General features: G+C 51.8%; 5 protein-coding genes across 5 annotated transcripts; 3 read left to right on the top strand and 2 right to left on the bottom strand.

Moving 5' to 3' along the window:
- Positions 1–60: 60 nt before the first annotated feature.
- On the bottom strand, positions 61–3,842 carry N0V96_009224 (uncharacterized protein; the record flags this gene model as incomplete). Its single annotated transcript, XM_053195856.2, has 5 exons — positions 61–655; positions 712–1,749; positions 1,815–2,876; positions 2,923–3,143; positions 3,201–3,842. The coding sequence occupies 5 exons, from the start codon at positions 3,840–3,842 to the stop codon at positions 61–63; spliced, it is 3,558 nt and encodes a 1,185-aa protein (XP_053046589.2).
- Positions 3,843–9,464: 5,622 nt separating this feature from the next.
- N0V96_009223 (uncharacterized protein) lies at positions 9,465–11,003 on the top strand (the record flags this gene model as incomplete). The annotated part of the gene is made up of 1 exon (XM_053195855.1): positions 9,465–11,003. One exon carries the CDS (start codon positions 9,465–9,467, stop codon positions 11,001–11,003), a length of 1,539 nt encoding a protein of 512 aa, XP_053046588.1.
- Positions 11,004–13,081: 2,078 nt separating this feature from the next.
- On the top strand, positions 13,082–14,253 carry N0V96_009222 (uncharacterized protein; the record flags this gene model as incomplete). Its single annotated transcript, XM_053195854.2, has 4 exons — positions 13,082–13,621; positions 13,671–13,860; positions 13,935–14,048; positions 14,111–14,253. 4 exons carry the CDS (start codon positions 13,082–13,084, stop codon positions 14,251–14,253), a joined length of 987 nt encoding a protein of 328 aa, XP_053046587.2.
- A 149-nt stretch (positions 14,254–14,402) lies between these two features.
- N0V96_009221 (uncharacterized protein) lies at positions 14,403–14,992 on the bottom strand (the record flags this gene model as incomplete). Its single annotated transcript, XM_053195852.1, has 4 exons — positions 14,403–14,480; positions 14,541–14,704; positions 14,756–14,855; positions 14,912–14,992. 4 exons carry the CDS (start codon positions 14,990–14,992, stop codon positions 14,403–14,405), a joined length of 423 nt encoding a protein of 140 aa, XP_053046585.1.
- A 3,359-nt stretch (positions 14,993–18,351) lies between these two features.
- N0V96_009220 (uncharacterized protein) lies at positions 18,352–18,636 on the top strand (the record flags this gene model as incomplete). The annotated part of the gene is made up of 1 exon (XM_053195851.1): positions 18,352–18,636. The coding sequence occupies one exon, from the start codon at positions 18,352–18,354 to the stop codon at positions 18,634–18,636; it is 285 nt and encodes a 94-aa protein (XP_053046584.1).
- Positions 18,637–22,043: the final 3,407 nt, after the last annotated feature.

Below are 22,043 nucleotides of genomic sequence, written 5' to 3'. Positions count from 1 at the left end.
TCCATCATGAATAATCCTACACCCCGTTTTCGTACATATTAACTCAACAATTTTCCATTCTTACTCGTCCCACTCGATTCTCATCGTCGTCGGCACAGGCCAGTATGAGCTCTGATCAGCCGTCATGAAGGTACGCAGGCCCAGCCAGGGCTCATCCTTCTTGCCGGCGCCGTTCTGGTTGCTGCCAACAGGGAGACCAACCTGGCCGGGCCAAGCACCGGCAGGCATGTTCTTGAGCTTACCACGTCCTCCGTTCCCGGTGGACGTCTTGTCGGCTCTCCTCAGTCCCTTGAGTCCGACAATCTGCTTGAATAGACTCGTCTGCGCCACACGGCTGATCTCCTTACCAGCACACCAATGGGGGCCGAGACCGTAGTGGACGTAGGACTCGAGAGGGCGGTCGAGGCGCACTTCGTTAGGGGCCTCGAAGATAGTCGGGTCGCGGCCGGCCGTCATCAGGTTGCACAGGACCTTTTGACCCTTGGGGATCTTGACTTCGTACTTGGTCCCGTCGATATCGTCGTTGATCTTGGGCGTGCGCGAGGTCGGGTCATTGGGGTCGAGTAAGCAAGGAGCGTAGTCGGTAATGACCTGGGTAGTAACGGCCTCACGGTAAACGGCGACGGTGCCACGGAGTCTGCAACCCTCGAGCATGCTGAGACAAAGTTAGAGGAGCTTTCAACATGAAGAAAGTGTTGGGTTTGGACTTACTACTTCATCAACTTCTCATCCGCCTCAGGAGTGTCCTCATGAGCCAGCTTGTAAAGAGTCTTCAGGTGGTCGTGGCCCTCGCCGAGGTAGTAGTCGATGCAAAGAGCCATGACTTGCGACTGGTTCGTAACATTGGCGGTGACGACAGGCATGATGGTGCCCCAGACGACCTCTTCAATATCCTTGCCGTCAGCAAGAAGGCGCTCAATGAGATGGTTTCCAAAGGTGGGAAGCGAGGATTCTCCCTCTCTGATCTTGGCGACAATGTCCGTGATCAAGCCAGCCTTCGAGATGGTCAGGCAGATGAGGCTCATGAGCTTGCCCAAGCCTTGGCCGAGCTCTCGCGCGATCGTCCGCAACTTGAAGCTGTTGCCAATGTCGGCATCCAGGAAAACAGACTGGAAAAGAGTGGCGACAACCACATACAACTCCTGGTCAGTGTAAACACCCCATGGCGAGTCCTCATTCTTGATGGGCAGGTGGAAGAGGGCGGCATTGAATCGTGTGTTTGTCAGGTTGATGACGTCTCGAACAAGGTCAACTTCCCTGACGCCCTTCCTGATGGCGAAGCTGTTCTGCTTCAGTAACCGCGGCGTCGTGTGAGTGTACCACTTAAAAACTTCCTTCTCCCAAGGACCCGTGATCAAAGCCTTTCTGACCAGTGTGCGGTTCTGTGTGTTGGCCTTGCCATCACCCGCCAGGCAAAAGTCCTTGCCGTGCTCCTTGCCAGGCTGAGCGACCAGGTGACGGATGGCATCGCCCCAGACAACTTTGAAGTCTGTCTGGTTGTACAGAATCTCGCTGACAGCCTTGTGAGAGAAAATGGGAATCATGCTGCGCTTGGTGACTGGCTCCTTCCAGGAGTAGAGGTAGGCCCTGTTGATGTCCTCGAGAATCTTCTTATTCTCGGAGGGCACCGTGAGAGGGAAGTGGGCGTAGACGCTGTTCTGCTCAAATGAGTTGGGGAAAGCGCGGAACACCAGCTTGTACAGAACATGGCTCTGGTCAACGTTGTGATCGTAGCTGCACTGGTTGAAACTGTTCAAAAGTCAGTGGCTGTTTGGCTGCATCTGCGCGACAGAGAAAAAAAAGAGAAAACGTACCCCCAGTTGGTCAGGTTCTTTGGCGTGTAGTCAATGGTGTAGAATCGGTCGCCACGAACCAGGGCAACGGCGTCAGACAAGATAGCTCTGGTCATGGTAAAGCCGCCACACAAACCACTTCCTGGGGACATGGGCTCCTTGGCCTTCTCAGCAACCAATCCAGGATACAGCTCAACCTGGTCTGGAGTACCATAGAGGTATCGCAGCTTCTTGACGACTTCGGGGTCCGGGTTGATATCCTCGAATGTCGGATGTCTGGTGAGGCCGAAGTGATCACGGAATTCGTTGAGGGTGGCAACATTCCACTTTCGCGCGTTCATCATACCGAGCACCTCGATCGGCTTCATGATCTCGGGAATTCTGTTCGCGCCGTAAGAGCCAGCAACATCCTCAACGGACTCCTTGAAGATCTTGACCAAATCCTCTTCGCGGTAGGCACTATCCTTGCCACGCTTCAGGCCGGCGAAGTCACGCTCGAGGGGGTCATTACTGATACGTCCCTCCCAGTCCCTCACAGCGTGGCCGAACTCCATAAGACTGTAGTCCTTGATATCCTTAGTCACTCCCTTGATCTTAAGTTGCTCGCGGAACGCCTTTTCGGTCCATTTGGCATCCTTGGGGGAAATGGTGCAATGCCATCTGTAGATGAGGTTGAACTCGACAGAGACCTGGTTTCCGGTACCCTCAGGGGTCTCGGCTCTGAGGATGCTCTTGCCCTCATTGGTACGGGGATCCAAAGCCCAGCTTGAAGGCGAGCGGTTCATGTTCAAGATGGTACGGACGTAGTCGCGGAGGACGATGCTGACGTAGAGACCGCAAGTGATGAGACGCGCTGTTTGGAAAAGGTCATTGTCAAATTTGACCCAAGCAGTCCAGTTGGCCCATTGCTTGTACTCGGGAGTGTTCGTGTATTCCTTGTAGGCTGGGGATTCAGTGTAATCGAGGTACTTTGGATGACCGACTGGAACGGCTCCCTCCGGCTCTGCTGGCTTTTTTGGGGCCTCGGCCTTGGGGTCGATGGCATCGCCGGTAGGTCTGTTGAACCGGTTGTTCTCGTTGATGCTGTAGTTCATTAGTACAAGTCCAGCTGCAGAATGGATCAACTCACCTTGCAAGCTGTGTAACGATATAATTGTGGAAGCGGTTGAACATCATCAAAAGAACACCGACACCGGGAGGGAAACCAAGGACTCTCTTGGAAGAGAACGAGTCAGGCTTGAGTCTGCCATCCAGCTTTGTCCTAACTTGATCTTGCTCTTCTTGGTTGCGACCATAGAGAGGAGAAAGGTCGAGGTAAGAGGACGTCCTGTTGATACCACTGAGGCCGTCCTATCATGCATTCGGTTAGCAACCCGAGTTGAACCAGTGCGAGGGGTAGTGTCTTACAGTCTGGAAGATATCATGAGTGATGATGGTTGCAAGGTAAAAGAGGAAGCTTGAGATTTTGTTGGGGTGAGGCTTGAACTCCTCGCCTCTAGCAAAGAGCATGTCAAACAGAAGACTGGGATCCGGCTGGTTGGGAGTTTGATAGGTGATTGCCGGAGCTGACCGAGCATATGCTGTGCCAGCAGCGCCCATAGCCGGGCTGTGGATGTTGTTGTTGGAGCCGTCGGCTGCACGATACTTGAACTTCTCGTCCATAGTCGTCATAGGCGGATGGTCGATACCATTCCAAAGCTGGTTGATCAAGCCATACTCGAGCTTCTTGCCCTTGACAGTGCCACGAGGCAACTTGGCAAAAAGCTGGATGAGATGCTCCAAGAGCAACTCATTGTCGTCGATCTTGCCTTGCACAGCAGTGATGCCGAACTCGGCCAAGGTCTCAAAGTCCTGGAAGCCGAGCTTCTTAATATCCTGCAGAAGATTTGTTGGTTCAGCCTGCTGCGCAGCGGTACCTGGAACTGGCTCAGGGTGTGGTGGGACTGCGGAAATGGACTTGTGAACGAGGTTGCGAGCAGCCGCCAGCTTCTCCGACACCTCCGTGAGGAGAGGCTGGTGCTTGGGGAATTGCTCCTGAGCTTGAGACATGCTGGCGGATAGTCCAGTTGACTGCAAGTTGAAGAAGAGAGAGAAGAGGTGATTTGGAGGGGAAAGGAAGGTATCGTTCACACAGGCAGGGTCGGATCTGGGGCGGACGGGTTCCTTCATATATGTAGTATGTGACCATTTCTTCTTGCCCCATGGAATTGACAGCGGACAACATTGTCCGAAGGAAGCATATATGGAATTACAGATACCCCCTCCATGACGAGGCGCAGAGGAATCGGATGAGCCAGTAGACACTGTGCTACATGGCGTTGAGGATCAGGCTGGGATACTTCCTCTCGTTTAGTCCCCTCGTTGGCGCTGAGGTCAGCTCTCGAAGCTCCACAAGGCCGTCATGGGTTTGCACTAGGCAATAGCGCGAGACGATGAAGCAAATGTCTTCGTAGGCTTCCTGCTACTAGTTTTGTCGTCTTGTAGGGCTTCGCTCCCGAGGTACTATGGAGGTACGCCAATCATTGACCAGGCTTGCCCTGATGAAGAAGTCGACGGTGATGAAGAAATGCGTCTGTTGACTAAACATGGGAGACGATTGGCCGGGATGCGAAGCTAGGGACCAACGCTCCCCCCTGCTGTCGTGCGGCGCCGAACCAATAATGGTTGATATCGCAGGCCGACTTCTGCATCGTGGGGGCTGCGAGGGCGCAGCTGAATATCCCCTGCGTGCCTGCCTACGACTCTGGGTATGGTGGATGGGAAAACAGAAGCAGCAAAGAGTTGCAGAGCTTTCCCCTTCCGCCAAGCTAGGAGAGAACGAAAACAGCAAGCACTGTGCAAGACATTAGGCTACTAGAGAAGTAGCTGAAGTCAATGAGTTCCTGACGAGGCCAGCGAGATGCGCCGATGGCCAATTATTGAAGAGATGATTCGTATGCCCGGCCGCCGTCTCTCTTGGTGCCATGCCAGTTGGAGCGATGACTCTGTCTCAGCCGGGATTTCGGTGAATGTGTGGGCGCCGGCGGGGGAGATGAGATCGTATTTGCGCGATACCAACGAAGTACGGAACTACGGATACCACAAGTATGAGTCGATCTTTTGCTGGGCTTGGTCAACATGTGATAATGTCGTAGACTAAGGTAGTAGGGACCAATCGAGCCCGTAACTTGTTGTTTTCATTCTCGGACGTCTTTGCCGTAATGCGTATGTTCCACGGGAGCTGCCTTGTTGACCCTGTTCGAGCCCACGCCATTCCCGGCCGTTTAGGGCCTGATAGTGCATTGCGGATTGACGGTCCCCGGTTTTTGAAAGAGTTGCAGGGACTTGACTGTGCCTGGAACGGTTTGGCTTAGATCAGTTGGAGTTGACCACGACCGGGGGGCTGTTAGAACTTGGTGAGAACATGGTATGCGGCCGCAACTGTGCTTACGACGTTACCGAAGGGCCGCCCGCCTGCTCTGTTGGGTTCCGGAAACAGCCTTGATATCTGAGTTATTGACAAACTGGACCGTAGCACTGCGTTTGCCCGGTGTGATGAGATACTGCAACTCTGCACCAGCGTGCTTCGATAGCTCGCGGAACAGGTGAAGTCGTTGAGGTCGACTAGAGCCCGTTTGGTCATGTCAGCTCCTTGGCGATGGGTGTCAGCACTCTGTGCAAGCCATTCGAAGAAGAGGCGCACCACCATTTCTTTTCTGTGCGTGGGGGCAGTTGGGGCCAATGCGCAGTGATCCTTCAGCCGTCCGCTTCCATCTCACCGGACGATACATAATATTTACCTCTGCCGCTGGGCGGTGCAACAGTATCCGCACTGGCTAATGACTGGTTGCTCTCAAAGATCAAGGTTAACCTGCAATGGACGTCGTCACCGAAAAGGGGCACAAGATGGTCTGGTACCCGCAATGTCTGCCGCCGTGCCTCATTTCACAAAAGACTGTCCGGACCGTACCGCCACCGATCAATTCTACGAGACCACAAAATGCCGGCTATCTGACGAGACGTCCAAGTCTTTCCGTCGGGAGGGGTGGTCTCACTCCCTTGGATTGCGGGGTCTGAGACACGGGATTTCGCAGCCGTCGACAATTCCTTTCCGTGGATTGGAAATGGGAGGAATCCGGGGTAATTGATGAGAGGCTCTGGGCTTGTTGATGGAATTGGAACTCGAATCTCCTAGGCGTCGTCTCCCAGCTTGAGAAACAAAAACAACATGATGGTTCGGGCGAAGCAGAACACGCCGTAATGTAAGCAAATTTTGATTGGCATAGTAGCCTCAATGGTCAGACTCGGATTGTAATGATAGGCAAACTTCTCGCGTGCCATTTGCGAGCCATTCGAGTGCCAATTGCTGGCCTGTGGAAGTCGACTACCTAGGAATGTCATGGTGCGATGGGCCAGTACGCCATGTATAGTCCACTAATAGCAGAAAGCCCTGGAGACCATGGCAGTATACTCATAGGGCTGAGATGGTGCCTGTTGAACCTGTCTCAACCCTGCTGGGGAGCAGTCAATTCGTGACCACTCAGGCCGGCTTCATGCAGTTCGGGGGAGCCGGTGCGGGATGATACCGTTCAAGACTGCAGTCAGCTTACAAACAGCAGATGTGCGGGCACTGCTTTGGCCGCTGACTGGGAGGCCTATGACATGACGTGAAGCTGGCTGCTCAAGGTAAAGGCACGAAGCGATGAATCGTAAGTTGCTTGCACAGATACACAGGCCGGTTGACAGTTGGGGGCCAAGGGGCCACAGAAGACACTTAGTGCAGTGCAGCACATGGTGTGGCGGGAGACGGGTTTCTAGGATGCCTTTTCCGGGCCAAACGTTGGCCATCTGGTCGCCACCTAATTGCTCAATCACACTGGGGGCTGTGGTGGCTGATTTCTGTCTCGCCGTCCATGGTGTTTCGAAGAATCCCAACAGTGATTATAGAGCTTGAGACCGTTTCAGGCGTCGAGAAGGCATCGAGAAAGCGTGAAAGGGTCTAGTGATTTGGAAATGCTGGCCGGCGTTGTTGAGTGAAGAAGGACTAGGAACGATTGTGTGCGACTAACTCTGGGGCGCTTGGCCACGGCTCAGCAAGTGTCAGTCCAACAAGATAAAGAGAATCTTTCCTATGACAAAGTTTGAATGACCTATTTTCAGTTGGACCCATGAGGGACGGCGGAAGTGAAGTCGTCGCATGGTTGTAGTGCTTGAGGGTCCAAGAGTGGAAGATGATGGCGCGTCTAGGCGACCTCGAACAGAGGGTGTCTGAACTGGCTACGGCTGAAGCAAGCCGACTCAATGCAGCGTAGTTCCGCCTAAGTCCGGCGCGGGGGTCTGTTTGCGCTGATGGCCTGCACCAACGAACGTCGAGTCGAATGTGTTATGTCTGGGTCGCCAAGGCAATTTTCGGGTATGAGGCATGGAAAGGGGATTGGGGCCGGGTCTGAAGGAATGCGAGGGACGCGTCGGTATCATTGACGCAAAATTGAAGCGTATTGTAAGCCAAGCGACTGTTGCAGAGTGGGCTTCGTCATGACATTTGACATTGGTCAAGTCAAATTGTCCATTGTTGACCATGAAGAAGTGCAACTATGGAGATGGATGGATGGGGTGTCGTTGAGGATGGAAATTATTCACTGCAAAACAATTCGGTGGAGAAACTCAATTGCCTCCCTCCTTCCCTCAAGTGGACTTAATGAGTGCCTGCCTGAGATGGGCGTCGATAGGTACAAACCCAAGTACCTTGCATTGGATTGTCTCAGCGGATCACCTACTCAGGTCAGTTCCATTAGGAAGGAGGATCATCCGCCCGGGCAAGTACGAATAATGGAGTACGTACCTTATCCAAACACGTTGCCTCACCTTAAGGTAAGGTAGGTTCCTCTCTTCCATTGGCTTTTCCTGTCTGTCATCATAATGTTCTTGGCGGATATCTATCAGCCTCATCAAGGTTTCTCTGTCAGGTGTTCAGCTTCACGAGAATGAAGACTCAGGTCTGGGAGAAAAACGGCCGATAATCAAGGTGATAACCCATCTATTCTGGGTGGATAGTTATGAAATTAGAGAATGAGAATGGAGATTGACTTTGAGGGTGGCATCGGCTAAGGACATTTTGAGTTTAGACTCAGGGTCTCCAGAGTCCAGAAGGAGTCCAGGACTCCAGAGATGAGGACCGCTGTAGTCTGTGGACTCGGGAAGCAGGAGCCACCAGTGGATTCCCGCCTCAGTGGATGGAAGGTGGCCCGGTGGGAAGCTGCCCAGAACTCAAATCAGAAGGGGCAACGCTGGGCGTGATCCATTAGACAAGGAAGGAGCAGATGGGTGGAGATGTCTGGGGAAAGCACCACACAACAGCTGTTTCCTATCCTCTTATAGAGTTCATCCTCTGCTTCAGAATAATTGCACCACGGAGGCCGACAGAGCAGAAACAGAAAGAGGATGCAAGGAGACAATGTACCTGCCTGTCCATTAAGGTGCCTAGGTAGGTACCTTAGTAAGGAGTATTGATGCAAAATGCACCCTTTCCTTCCAATTTCTATTCCTACGTGTCCCGTCTGTTTCTGCTCTCAATGCTTACATTGCTGTGGATGATCTGAGCGAGTCGTAGCTTCCCCATCTCATTTCATCTCATCTCATCTCATCTTACCTTGTTATCTCGTACCTACCCGAAGGCGAGGCAACCAGCACCTCGGGGTCCAATGCAGCGTTTGTCGTTGTATTCGTAAAGGCATGGCGTATTCGCGCTTTCTTCTCGCCATTGCAGACGCTGCCAGCCAGGCTGCAAACACGAGCTGTGCCGCAATTCATCGTATCTCTGACTGTCCACCTGCATTGCATTGAATACTGAATACTCCAAGTCAAAACAAAAGGCCGCTTCTGAACAACATCGCTTCCAGAAGAAAAGGAAAAGAAAGGGGAATCCACGCCCATTTATCCATCCACTCGCCGTCTTCTTCCCCGAGTTCCTCCCTTCTCCAACATTCACTTTTAGGGCCTAGCACAATAGGCTGGTCAGTAAGCCGCCATTCCCACTCAAGTACCCAACCTGCAAGAAGGATTCCGATCCTGCAGCACACACCCACGATTATCCGTACGACATCTCCAACCAGCGGCCCATTCCCATTTCCCCCTTGCGGTTTTGGCATTTTACCCCCTTGTCCCTGGACAGATTAGCGCCATCTGTCAAGGAGCAACGCGACGCCAAGCTCGCCAAGCTCCCGCCGTCTTTGCCTTCTGGCGCCCTTTTTGCCGCCAAACCCAATCTCGAGTCGAGTCCCGTTCTACTGAGTAGCCGGCACGACTAGCTTTCCTTCCCCTCAACTTTTCCCTCAACCTTTCTACGCACCTTTTTAGATCGCCAACATTCTTCGCTTCCCTCTGTGCCTCGTCGCCGAACTGTCGGTTGTTTCCGGCTCGTCCTCAGTCGTACCTTGCTGACTCTGTGGTCCGTCTGCCCGGGTGGTCTCGAAACTCTGCCGAGCCACGTCGACTGTGACATCCGACGCCTCACACAATCCGCCGCCCATCGAGTCCACGTTCAACCGACAGCCAACCCGGCCACGCGCAATACCGTAGACCAGGGCGCCGATAACTACACATTCCACACACACCACCGTTCTTTGAGCCGACGTCAAATCTTCGAGAAATCCTCTTCAAGGGCATGCCGACGCCATAGCCATCGTCATCGCCATGATCCCCCTCGTCGTTCGTTCCCTCCGGGGAGCTGTCGCCCGCATCTCCCCGAGCGCATACTCCTACTCCCCTCTGGGAAACGTCAACTCCAATTCAGAACCCTCATCACCTGGTGGCTCGAACCCTCCCGCGCAATCCAGCTCCCTCCTCGCACGATTGACGGCAATCCTCTTTTTCCTACTGCCCTCCTTCGTCCAGCGCCGACTCCGACCCAACGACTTCAAGCACCGGCGCTTATATCCTACCTCGTGGCTCGATGGTCTGCGCGGCGTCGCATCGCTGATTGTCTTCTTCTGCCACTTCACCGAGAAACATGTTGGCTGGTTTACCGCGAGGGCATACGGTGTTCCCGATGAAAACGACCATGTCGCTTCCTCCCCGCTGCAACTGCCCTTCCTGCGCGTCATCTTCAGCGGCCGGCCCATGGTCCACATCTTCTTCATCATCTCGGGCTTCGTTCTGTCTCTCAAATCTTTGAAGCAGGCTAGGAAACATGACTACGATGGACTGCATCGCACCCTGTCAAGCAGCGTCTTTCGCCGTGGTTTCCGCCTGTTCCTGCCTACCACTGCGTCTACCTTTATGATTCTCGTCATGATTCGCCTAGGATGGATGGGACAGCCCTTGCCTACACTGTGGGAGCAGCTGGTGGACTGGAAGAACGCAGTGTGGAGAATTACCTTCAGCTGGCAGTGGGATATTACCCAAATTCTGCCCTATGATGTCCATCTTTGGACCATTCCCATCGAATTCTCCCACTCGCTACTCCTGTTCGTCGTTCTCACTGGTGTGAGCCGCATGAAGACGTACTTACGCCTCGCTTCGGTTTTCTCCATCATGATCTACTGCCTCAAGTGCGGCCACTGGGCCGGCTTCGAGTTTCTGGGTGGCATGTTCCTCGCCGAGGTCGGTTTGATCGAGGAAGCTCGCCAGGAGCGCAAGGCAGCCGCTTTGCAGAACAAGGAGGCATCCGACATGGAATCTTCCACTGCATCGGACTCGTCTTCAAGCTCCCTTGCAGTCCGCGTTTTCAAAACTTTCCTCGTCGGTAACTTGATTTTTGCCCTGTTTGTGGCCGGCTGGCCGAACCAAAAAGCCGACATCACCCCGGGAATGTCACCACTCTGGCATAACACCATGGAGCCTTTCTTCACCATGGGCGGCGACCTCGTCTCCTTCCCCTGGTACGCCCTTGGCGCATTCCAGATTGTCATTACTCTGCAACACATTAAAGTGTTGCAGAACCTGTTCGTGACGCCACTGGCGCAGTACCTCGCAGACATCAGCTACGCGCTTTACCTTGTCCACGGCCCCGTTCTCGACGTCTTCTCGCATCGCTGGATGCCGTACGTCTGGGCACTTGTCGGTGGCAGAGACGAGACTGGCGTGATTGGGCGACTCGTGGCGTGGTTTCTCGGAATTGTCTTGCTTGGTGTACCGACGGTATGGGGCAGCGATGTCTTTTGGAGGACCGTCGATGTCAAGAGCGTAGAGCTGGCACGCTGGATCGAGAGTCTTTGCACGCGAGACGAGTAGTCGTCGAAGTAACGAGCCACGAGGCGGACAGCATCGGATGTGACGGTGTAGGTGGCATATCGGCGTTTGAGGCGTTGAATACTGTGATATATGTGTCTTGGTTTTCGGGTACACCTAGAGTCATCATGACATTCGAGTAAATATTATCGTACAGCTCTCAGTCATTGAGTCTCGGATACGGTTCTCTGTGAAGCAGGTGGAAAACGAAGAGGATATGTTGCGCCTAAGGTAGGCTAGTAATGTGACCCTCCTGACGTTGCGTGTTTCGATTGACAGGTCGCACAAATCCAACGTAAGATAGCTGGCCACAAGGTACGGAGAAACGTGAGGCGGAATAACTCTGGTTGCACGAGGGGAAAATAAAGGAGGGGGGAAGCAAATGTTTTTAACGAAGCACGTTGGAAGAGCAGTAAACAGCTCAAGTATCTTCGGATACCTGTGGGTAACCGGGAAGATGGGCCGCGTGGGATAGGAATGGGATAGTGGGCAACGATCCGCCGGTCCCGGGACGGAGGCTTCATTGGACCCGGGGAGCACTAGGCCATCCCACCCGCCCCCCTGTATCCTTGCCAAGACCCAGAAAATACGTTGCAATGGCGTTGATAAGGAGGCTGAAGCAGGTTTAGTTGTGATGGTGAATGGCGGACGGATGAGTCGGCCTGGGCTGCGACGATTTAAATCAGGGCGAGGGACGTTTTAAGAGCTTTTGGTTGGTGAAGAAGGGGGGACTACGAAGCAAAGGCACTAGTGAGAATATAGATCGGATAGGGGGGCTCGAGTCTCGACTGGAGGATTGAAATGCGGTGTCACTGTAGAAGCCGGTGCTCCCGTGCCGAGATGCCATCTACCTTTTTCTACCTACTTCCTTATTTACTAGTACTCTACTTACCTACAGTCATGGCGCATAGGAACGCCCGGAAGTGAGGCAGGCTGTGCAGCCAGGAAGCTCATTCGTTGACATTCTCTTTGGTAATGTATTTGCTTAGGTATCAAGTCAATAAACATTTGCAATTACAGTAAAGCAGCAAACCATCAAGGAGAAAGGTACAAATACCTGAGGTACTAAGGTAGGTTTCTGTCCCCAGAGAGAGTGTCATCGATGGCTGATATGATGATATCCGGTAAGCGCCCGGGCAAGTGACGGTGCTGCGACGGGGTCCGTGGGTTTCCGGAGTGGGGGACCATCGGGGCGGCCCGTTGTGTTTCAATTGAGTTCACGGTGCCTGCGCCGGTGTGCCAAGGAATATCTGCCGTGTGGACGGGATGGGGTTCAGGTTGACTCGCTATGTCGTTAAATGTTGATCCCTCTGCCTTGGGAGACGGGAACACGGAAAAGTTACGGTACCGTCTTCTCCTCCAAGACCCGGACCTTAAAGGGGTTTCCGTCTCTTAACTCCGGCTTGGGCGCCTCTTAGTTGCTCGCGTCACTTTGATTTACACCAATGTCCGACAACGAGGCCAAAATAATTCGGCGATAGATAACTTTCCAGCTTGATTTTGAGACGGAAATTGTGTTGGCAGCATCTTTCAACCTAACGCCGACGAGACGTTTACCGCCATTCAAGCCTCCTTTGTTGTAAAGACCGAATGAGTACGGATATGGATACACTATACAGGCAATGCAATCCCACCGGGCTACATCTAGTGGCCACCTCAACCAAAGTTCCCTTCAGCTTACCCTGGAGCTGCGTTGGTTTTGAACTTTTGTCCCTTGTAGGCTGTAATCGAACATGAAGGACAGCAACCTGCAGTATACAGCCTCATGATCCATGATTCTCGAGGTGAGTTCTGGGCGTTCGGCTCCCACTCGGCTCATGCTCATGGGGTCTGGAGTTAAGAGGCCTCTTACTTGCGGCTGCAGATGATGGCGTTGGATTTGTACTACCACATGCGGAAGTGAGACTGCGAATGTAAATGACCATAAATAAAGCTGCTATAAAGACAAACAGGCCACCTGTCTGCAGTTGATGCTATCTCCAACAAATTATCAACGGCTTTCCACCAATTCGTACAACCATTGAACTCTAGACATCTACGTATTCCAGCAACCTTTCTACAATCAGCTCAGCAGAGAAGCCATGACTCCCACACTAGGCCGCGAAACAACAGGCACCGAACTCGTCACCGAGTACGCCTCCCACATCGCCGGTAAAACAATCCTCGTAACCGGCGTCTCCCCCGGCGGCCTCGGCGCCGCATTCGCCCAAGCAGTAGCCGCCGCCTCTCCGGCCCTCCTCATCCTCGCTGGCCGCAACACCACCAAAGTCCAACAAACCGCCGATGCCGTTACGTCATCATTCCCGGCCGTTGCTGTCAAGACGCTTGAGCTGGACCTGAGCTCGTTCAAGAGCGCGCGGGCGGCTGCGGAGACTGTGAATGGGTGGGAGGATGCGCCTAACATTGATGTTCTGGTGAATAATGCGGGCATCATGGCTACGGACTGGAGCAAGACGGAAGATGGCTTTGAGAGCCAGTTTGGAACGAATCACCTCGGACCCTTCCTTTTCACAAACTTGATCTTGGAAAAGGTTCTCGCCGCAAAGGAGCCGAGGATCGTGACGGTCAGCAGCGATGGGCACCGGTTGAGCCGTATCCGTTGGACGGATTACAACTTCAATGTGAGTGCTCGTACTGTACGTATAGTACCTTGACCGCAGACACTGACAGGAGAGCGTGACGCAGGACGGCAAGCACTACAACAAGTGGATCGCTTATGCGCAATCCAAGACGGCCAACTGCCTGATGGCCCTCTCGCTCGCGGAGAAGCTGGGCAATAAGGGTCTCCTGAGCTTCAGTCTGCATCCGGGCGTCATCTTTACCAACCTTGGGGGCCACTTGGAAAGCTTCGATTCACTGCGTAAGTAAAGCACTCATGACGACATCATGGCAAAAGAAAAGAGAAAAACATGTCGCTAATCGCGGTGCAAACAGGAGAGACGGAAATCATTATGGGCACCAAGAACATGTGGACAGAATTCCACCCAAAGACGGAAGATCAGGGCATCGCTACTCATGTTTACACGGCATTCAGTCCGGACATCAAGAGTGAGTTACTCGGCAGTGCTTCGAAGTCGCAGGTTACGTACCAGACAGCTAATGCTGCGCAGGTCACAACGGACAGTATTTTAATGACTGCCGCATCGCCGACCAGTACGATGAGGAAATCTACCCCTGGGCGAACAACAAGATTGAGGCGGATAGGTTGTGGAAGTTGAGCGAGAAGCTTGTTGGTCAGGAATTCAACTACTAGTGGCCAAAGGATATGCAGTCCTAGGGCTACAGACGCCTCACGTAAGGGTCTCAGATGTACATCATGGTATTGAACTCTATTCGTCATTATGTTTTGGCGTCATTCGTCTATCTGAATCCTACATCAATATTGCCTCTCTACTCTGGTGCTCATGGTGTTGTGGGCAGAACATCACTTGGTTCGGGAGGTGCAGTATAGTCGCCCGGGAGGGTATCGACGGGAGGAGCCTGTATACCATTATCAGCTTGCGTTCATACTACCAAACTCAGACACCACACTTTACTCACTTGAAGCTTCTCTGCCCATTCTTGTATCGCCCCGTAGTTCTTACACATGTGCTTAGTGTTGAAGTCGGGGAAAGGAGCCGGGGGGTCGCTGGCCCAGACCTGGCCCAGAACACCGGTATCAACGTTGCAGACCAGGACTTGCCTGATGGTGTCTAGGCAATGTGCTACGAGGGTTAGTTGTTATCGAAAATGTTGGGAGAATGACTGCCACTTACAGACATGAAGACGAACGATGTGCTCCTCGTTGGCGAAAGCGTGCGTGCCCATCTTCTTGTAGTAGTCGTAGTTGTAGTAAAGGGATTTCCGAACCAAGTTCTGCATCAATCATTAGCACCACTCGTTTCACGCTGAGTCGCTGCCATAGACCTTACCAAGCAGTGAAGGTGGTGCATCCCCTCGACGTTGACGAAGAAGCCCGCGCCGTACTTTTCCGACCTTCTTACAAAAGACATGTCTAGGCCGCTCTTTAAGCCATCTTCAATTGAGATGACCCCGGCACGATCTCCAGATTGTTAGCTACCAGGCGAGAAGCCATGAAATTGGATGTTGCTCACAATCCACACCCATTGACTCCCATGCCGCATCAACTTCTGGCGAAGCTTCTTTCCTGAAGATGTCTTCCTGTAGGAACGATCCGTTGAAATGCTTCCAGTCGTATGTTACGTCCACGTCTTCCAATACTGGCGACCATTGAGTCGTGTGAGCAGCACAAGCGCCATCTAAGTCCGCTGTAGTCGATCTCATATGGACACCCAAGTGCATAGAAAAAAGGTTTGAGACCACGAAGACCACAGCTACAGCTGCAGTCCTCCTCCAGTCTCTTCTTCTCTGTATATCATGCTGCCTCGCGTCGGGAACAGATTGCAGAGACTCGAGATCCTCTTCAGCGTCGTTCACGCGGCCAACGAGCAGCCTCGAGCTCGACTCATCTTCCTTTTCTTGCATCATGGTTTCGACGAAATGGGCACTAGGGGGCGAGAAGTAAAAGATAGAGACAAAATCAAATAGCCGTAAGTAACGCGTCGAGGGAAAAAAAAAGTTGAAGGAGAGGAAGAATATGGAGCGATCGTGATCCAAGGGAAGCTCGGCCGAGGGAGCAACGGGCATGACGGACTACCCAACGACTCTTGTCTGACATGAGGAATGCTCGCTAGCCTTCCAACTACGGCTCACACATGCCCATGTAGCCAGAAAAAACAATGAGGCGTCTGTATATTTGGTGCGCCGTCAAGGTTGCCACGCGATTACCGAAAGCAGCTGGAATGCTCAAAACTCAATCGCCCGCCAACACTACCACACGAACAACCCCCACCTGCCACGACCCAATACACCAAATTTGGTACCAGAACACGGCATCCGCGGCAGGAATGTCGTCGTCGATAGTTTGGCTGCAGCTGATCCGCCGGCGCATGCGGCTGATTGTTGCGCGAGGAGAGGCAGCCACGAAGCGTGGGCCGAGAGGCGGGAATTGCTGCCTGCCAGTCTTGTTGGCATCCTAGCAACTCACATGATGCCAAGGCTGGGAAACCCGGCATGAGCTCTTTCTCTGTCCCAAAAAAAGAAGAAGGGGAAAACGAGAGGAAGTTGAACGGATCGCCATCGTTAGCGTGGTGGTTGTCTCGCTTGTCTAATGTTAGGCTGGTAGTTTGCAGCTTCGACGCCTGCGGGCACCAATCGCAAAGTTTCCGAACCTTTCCCCCGCCGCCAGACGTGATGCCAGATGGACGGTCTGGGGTAGTAAGATCTCGTATCTGTAGGGAGCTTACCAGTCTACAATGTCGACAGTCGCCGTATATGTCGAGGGACTTCTAAGACATCGTATCGAGAATTGTTTCCGACAAGGCAGCTCTCGAGCAATTGCACAATTCGTTAGGATTTGGTGTCATCCCTTGCGTGTGACATGGTAAAGGCACAAAATCACTGACTACACAGAAAGCCCAACTAGACTCGTGGTAGATCGGCTTCAGTCGTGCTCCGATGAGACCGAATCTCAACCCCAGCCCTCACTTGGCCTGACTTGGTTATTTCAACGCTAGATACCATCCACATAGTAGACTTCCAGCCCACGGAGCCACCGCCCCCAACGTGGCAGCCTCCGAGTTTCCGGCCTCAGTCAAACTTCGAGTTCACCGAGAATCGTCTGAAAATATCCTCTGCTCTTGTCATAGCAAAGGTACGAGAGACATCTGTATTACGGTACGACGTCCTTCTAATTTCCTCCGGTCGTGTCCGGGACCATGTATCCGGCACCATGCACAGCCGCCGTCGCAACCACACTGCGCCGAACTGACCTAAAGCCATGCCGTCGGGATAAGCGCGAGAAGAATGTGAGTTAAGAGGCCCCTGCCGGGCGCTTGCCGAGAGACCTTCGTGTACCAAAGAAGCATGGACTCCTGCATGGTTCTGTCGACTCATGGATCTGCATGAGGTAGCGGGATGGGAAAGTTCAAGAATACAGTAAAGAGACACTAAAAGACAACCTCCCACCAAGAACCCGCCACGACCACTCCCGGCTATCCACGCTACCATGTCTTGGAGCTACTCAAGCTTCGAGATCAATCACCGAAATAGCATGGAAAGAAGGGCGGGGGCTGACACTAACGCAACCGCTTGTCCCGCAGCCAATTCCGTGTTAGTAGGGCTGATCTCCGTCAGCGTGCAGAATTAGAGAAGAAGCTCCCCCACCACAGACTTCACCTCGGAGTTTGCTCGAGTTGGACTGAGGCTATGAGGCTATTCCCAATTGGGCTTCCCAGCGTGCTTGATCTCGCAAATCACGATGTTTATCAATGTCAGACACTTTTCTCAGACACGGCGATATCAGCCCAGTAGCCATGAGGGCGGTTCCACTCGTGCTACCGACCGCGATTGTGTCAGTCACTGGTATCTTGGAAGTCGGCCCGGATCGGATTTTCCTCGAGCTTGCATCATGGTTTCTGTGACCAGATGACAAGACATGTTTTGCAGTTCAACCTTCGAACAGAAGGTGAAGAACTCACATCTTGGACTTGATCCCGGCTCCATTTCCAGCAGTGGCAGCCAACGTGATCTTTGATCCATAGGCGAGCTTTGACTGACAGCCCACTTTCGACCATTCGGAGCTCCCTTACCCGGTCATGACACCCACATGCAAAGATCTCTGCATCATCTACACCATCAGAGATGCAAGAATACGAGGACGATCTCTTAGCCGGTTGTTGAAGTCCTCTAAGCCATGCGAGCCCCCCATACTAGCGTGGTATAGACATCGCCCGATGGCTTCGAGACATCGTGAGGCTACTCCTAACATCCTGCGGCCGTCCCGGACGGATCCGGATGAGCTTGTGACGCCATTCACAACCCATTCAACCGCTCACCTTGTCATCTTACAAGTTTCTGCCTCCAAGGCGTACCCTCGCTTGCAGAGGCATTGTGCTTTCTACCTTAGCGAGCTCTCAGTTCAAGGGCTCCCTTGCAACCGTTCACATTAGCCTAGAGACCCTTCATCCACCAAAGGGAAACACCATCTCAACGATTACTAGGTCATCAGCACGATGCCAGATGCGGTGTATTCCCTCAGCAGTCAAGCGCAAGGGTGGCCGGTGTAGTAGTCATGGAAGAGTGTTAGACAACACCACCGTCTGCAACTTGAATCTCGGCTTGGTTATTCCATAAGTATTGCCCATGATCCCCCCATCAATCTCATAACCTCTCTCTCATCATCATCACACATCAAACAACCATCTCACTTAATCAAGTCATCAGAGCCAAAGTCACTTCAACCAGCCAAACCGCTTTATCTACATACTTCCCTTCTTCACCAAACGCAAACATGAAGGTCTCTGCCATTCTCATCCTCACCGCCGCTTCGGCCGCCCTCGCCGCTCCTGTTGCCGAGGCCAACGCCGAGGCCGCTCCCGCTCCCGCCCCTCAAGCTACATCGGGTTACACCAACTACGGAAAGTACGACTACAGCAAGTACGGAAGCTACGGCACCTACGGTGCCCCACCGGCCACAACCCCGAGCCCCACCCCGGTCCCTCAGACTTACAGCGCCTACGGCACTTACAAGGGCTACAAGCGCGCCACCGACTGGGTCAAGAGCTGGTTCGCGTAAAGGCATCAAACATATCTTCTAAATTACGCAAGACGCAATAATCACATTCCTTAAGCGCACTTCACCACCCTCTATGTCCCTCTTTCACCATTTCCTGGACACGAATCTGGCTCGGCCAACAACAAGACCCTGTAACTTGGCGCCTATCATACCTAATATAATCCGGGAGATGGTTGAGTGATGGATCTATGAGGTATGGGAGTATAATGATAATAGAAAGTCCACACATATTGGGCTCAATGAAATAAATCATGTGTCATGAATCAAGATAGGGCCAGTGATGCTTCCAAGTGACAATGTCGTGCCATCTCATTGCCTTAGTAATTTTAGAATCGTTTCGCGGCACCACTGTCTGTCTTCTTATGTTGTCATGCATGAGGCAGATTTTATGCCATTTCATCGGCGCGTGATAGAACGAAAAGTTAATGTAATTGGCGTTTGAAATGCAATCTACATCTTGAATCCTTTACCATGTTGTCGAGTTTCTTTGCGACTCTCTTTGATCGAGGCTCTTGAAGGAGAGATTTCGCCCGAAGTGTTAGTAATGCTTTTTTAACAATATCTTTCCTATAACGATGCATAATTACCTTATTTGAAACTTTTTTGCGAATTCTTATAGTCTTGACAAGTCAAAGAGACTCACACAGTATTCTTCGGCTGTGAAATTCTCGTATTTCATATTCTTCTTGCCTTTCAGATTCGTCTTGTTGAGCCGTCATTCAATCAAACACCTAAATTCGCTATACTTGACGTGCTCTTCGGCATGTCAACTCTTCATTTGCCTTGTTAGTTCTAAGTACATGCGATTACCTTACACGCCATTGCCAAGATGACTCAAAGATATGAGAATGTAACACAGCCAGTTATTGTACCGGCGGCCACTAAAGCCGGTATAAACAAACAGGCAGAATTTCAAATGAAGACGTAGAAGCGATGGATTATACTCCTAGTATTGATGGTTCTAGAGAGATTCTCTATTCCCTCATCTTAACTGCATGCAACCTTTGCAATGAGCTGGAAGCTCACAATTGTAACGTATAATATCAACAGAAAGAACAGATGAACATACAGCTGAAGAACCTGTCTCGAGTTTGATTAGGTGAATATAGACACAATCATTGTGTCTCGTTCTCCACAATTCGATAACCGCTTATGAAGTCCTCATGCTAAGCCCTGGGATTGACCTCTTCGAAGCGCGGCAATGATCCTTAACATTGAAACTCTTCATCTGAAACTCTTCTACTGACCACTGTGTATCGAAGAGCTGACAAGTTACAGTCTAAGGCTCTCAGTGTGATCCAAAAAGAAGACGGCTTGGAGTTAGGAACACCAACATGTTACGTATGACTATCTAGAATGCTCTGTTTCAGTAGCTATGGCTTGAAGATGTGTTAGGGGAATAAGATGTTAGATCTAGATTCTGAAGCTTAGTGATGAACGATATACGTCCAGATACCCAAGTAATGGTGAAGCCATCTGGTGTCTCTCAGTATTAGACCAAGGTTGTCATGATTGATATGAATATGTATTTGTGAATTTAACGACGTCACTCATTTCCATTTCCTGGAGTCTTGGCTGAAGGCTCCTTGTGAAGCTCAATTGAGTTATCTGGACTTGAGAGGACCAACTTTATACAATTTCCAAGTTTCACACGTCCTGTGGGAACTTTGGATATCAAATTCAGACATACAGCCTGCGTAATGTGGATGACACTGTGGCGGATGGAGCTTTGCAAGACACGTAGTGACCTGGAAGCAATCATGTGCTTAGAGTAGACTTCCCTCCAGGGTGAAATTAAGATAAATTGTCATCCAATGCAGATTACCACTACTCGATATCAACAATTGCCGGTAATAGAGAATGAACAAGGTAGCGATGAAGGATTGACTTCCGACATATGAAGTCTCGAAGACACATACCGGCCAAGATCGACACGTCGTGGAGGCATGAAGCTTGCAATCCAACGATTGCTGATGTTTCTTCATTTCCATTCATGGCAACATTATGCATGTTTTGTGCATATGCTGAGATTCACTGATGCTCTGCTAAGGCCGTCTTGCCTCACTCATCTCCACTGTTTGAGACAACTCTGTAGTCATGCTGATGACTACATTCATTTGAATGGTATTGGGGCTGTGACGAGTGGCAACAAACTTGTGATATGCGGTGTTACATAGTCTGGCAGGGTATTCAAGATATCAATTATGAAGACAACAATGAAGTTGGCGATCGCTTCACATCAACCTCACATTGCCTGGAAGCTGGCTTGGTTCAACCAGCCACCTCGTTTCACCACGTCTTCACCTCATCAAGTCTAAGAGCCGAAGTTCACCCATAGCATCCATTGAAGTAAAATCAACCGAAACTCGCAGCCTTGGACTCAACAGTGCACTATTGCAAGGTCCCAGCCATGAGCGCCCCGTCTCACAGATGGCCACAAGCTAGCTACGTGTCCATCATTATGCAGACCTCATTCACTCATTAGATGATTGACCGAACATACGCTTCCAATTTTCCAGGTTTCTTATAGCCGGCGGCGTTGTACAGTGCCACGGTGTACCGGTGTAAGCCCATGGTGTCATGCAAGGGGGCACCAAACCCGCATTGCACGTCCGCAGCAGGGGGCTTAGAGAGGGGTGAAAGACATTTAAACACTTGAGCAAAACTCCAGACCATTTTCGAGAAATAAAGAGGTTGGGAATTCCTCGCCCCTGGTCTGGAAATTCTCCCAGCCTCCTCATTTTCTGTTTCCCCTCGTACCCCCATGTGCGGCCTATCGGCCGAGATGTTGTCTGAAACGCCGATGTCCCTGCACGTCGCTCGCTAGCATCGGAAGGGAAGTGACCCACCGTGGCGCCGATTGCCCGCCGGGGGGATTCATTGACTGCAGTGCAGCGAGCATTGATGATGATGCAGAGCCAAAGGCAAAAGGAAAGAAATGTCGAAATGATGCAAAATAGAAGCTGATAGTGAAACTGTATTGCTAAAACCCAACCACCGCAATTGTATGTTTGAGGTGGTTGCTAAGTCTCGCTATGCCACTTGATGCAGCTCCCAGCCGCTGAATGAAATGCCGGTGAGCATGTCTCGCCACATTGGACACAATAAGACAAAAGGTGTCTCATTTGTGTGAATTTTTGATTCAGATGATCTTCGATGAGTTGGGTAGAACCTAGAAGCACAATAGATGTCTCAAAAAGTTTGTCAATGGATTGGCGAGCTACCTATGGCCTGCGCCTTTACTCGGCGCGCCTCAGTGTCAACGACACCAGCGCCCCATCTAGATTAGATGATTGATTTTGGTGGACCGTTTATCGGTTGTTGTGGAAGGAATTCCGACCTGCAGGAAGCCGGAGCAAATGGCAAGAATGAATCAAGGAGCGGAACTTTGATGCAGAGTTACGTCT

Source organism: Colletotrichum fioriniae (genome assembly GCF_027942845.1).
Source record: "Colletotrichum fioriniae strain IMI 355084 chromosome Unknown scaffold_12, whole genome shotgun sequence".
In the NCBI taxonomy this organism is placed as follows: domain Eukaryota; kingdom Fungi; phylum Ascomycota; class Sordariomycetes; order Glomerellales; family Glomerellaceae; genus Colletotrichum; species Colletotrichum fioriniae.
This window is presented reverse-complemented; position numbering and strand designations above follow the sequence as displayed.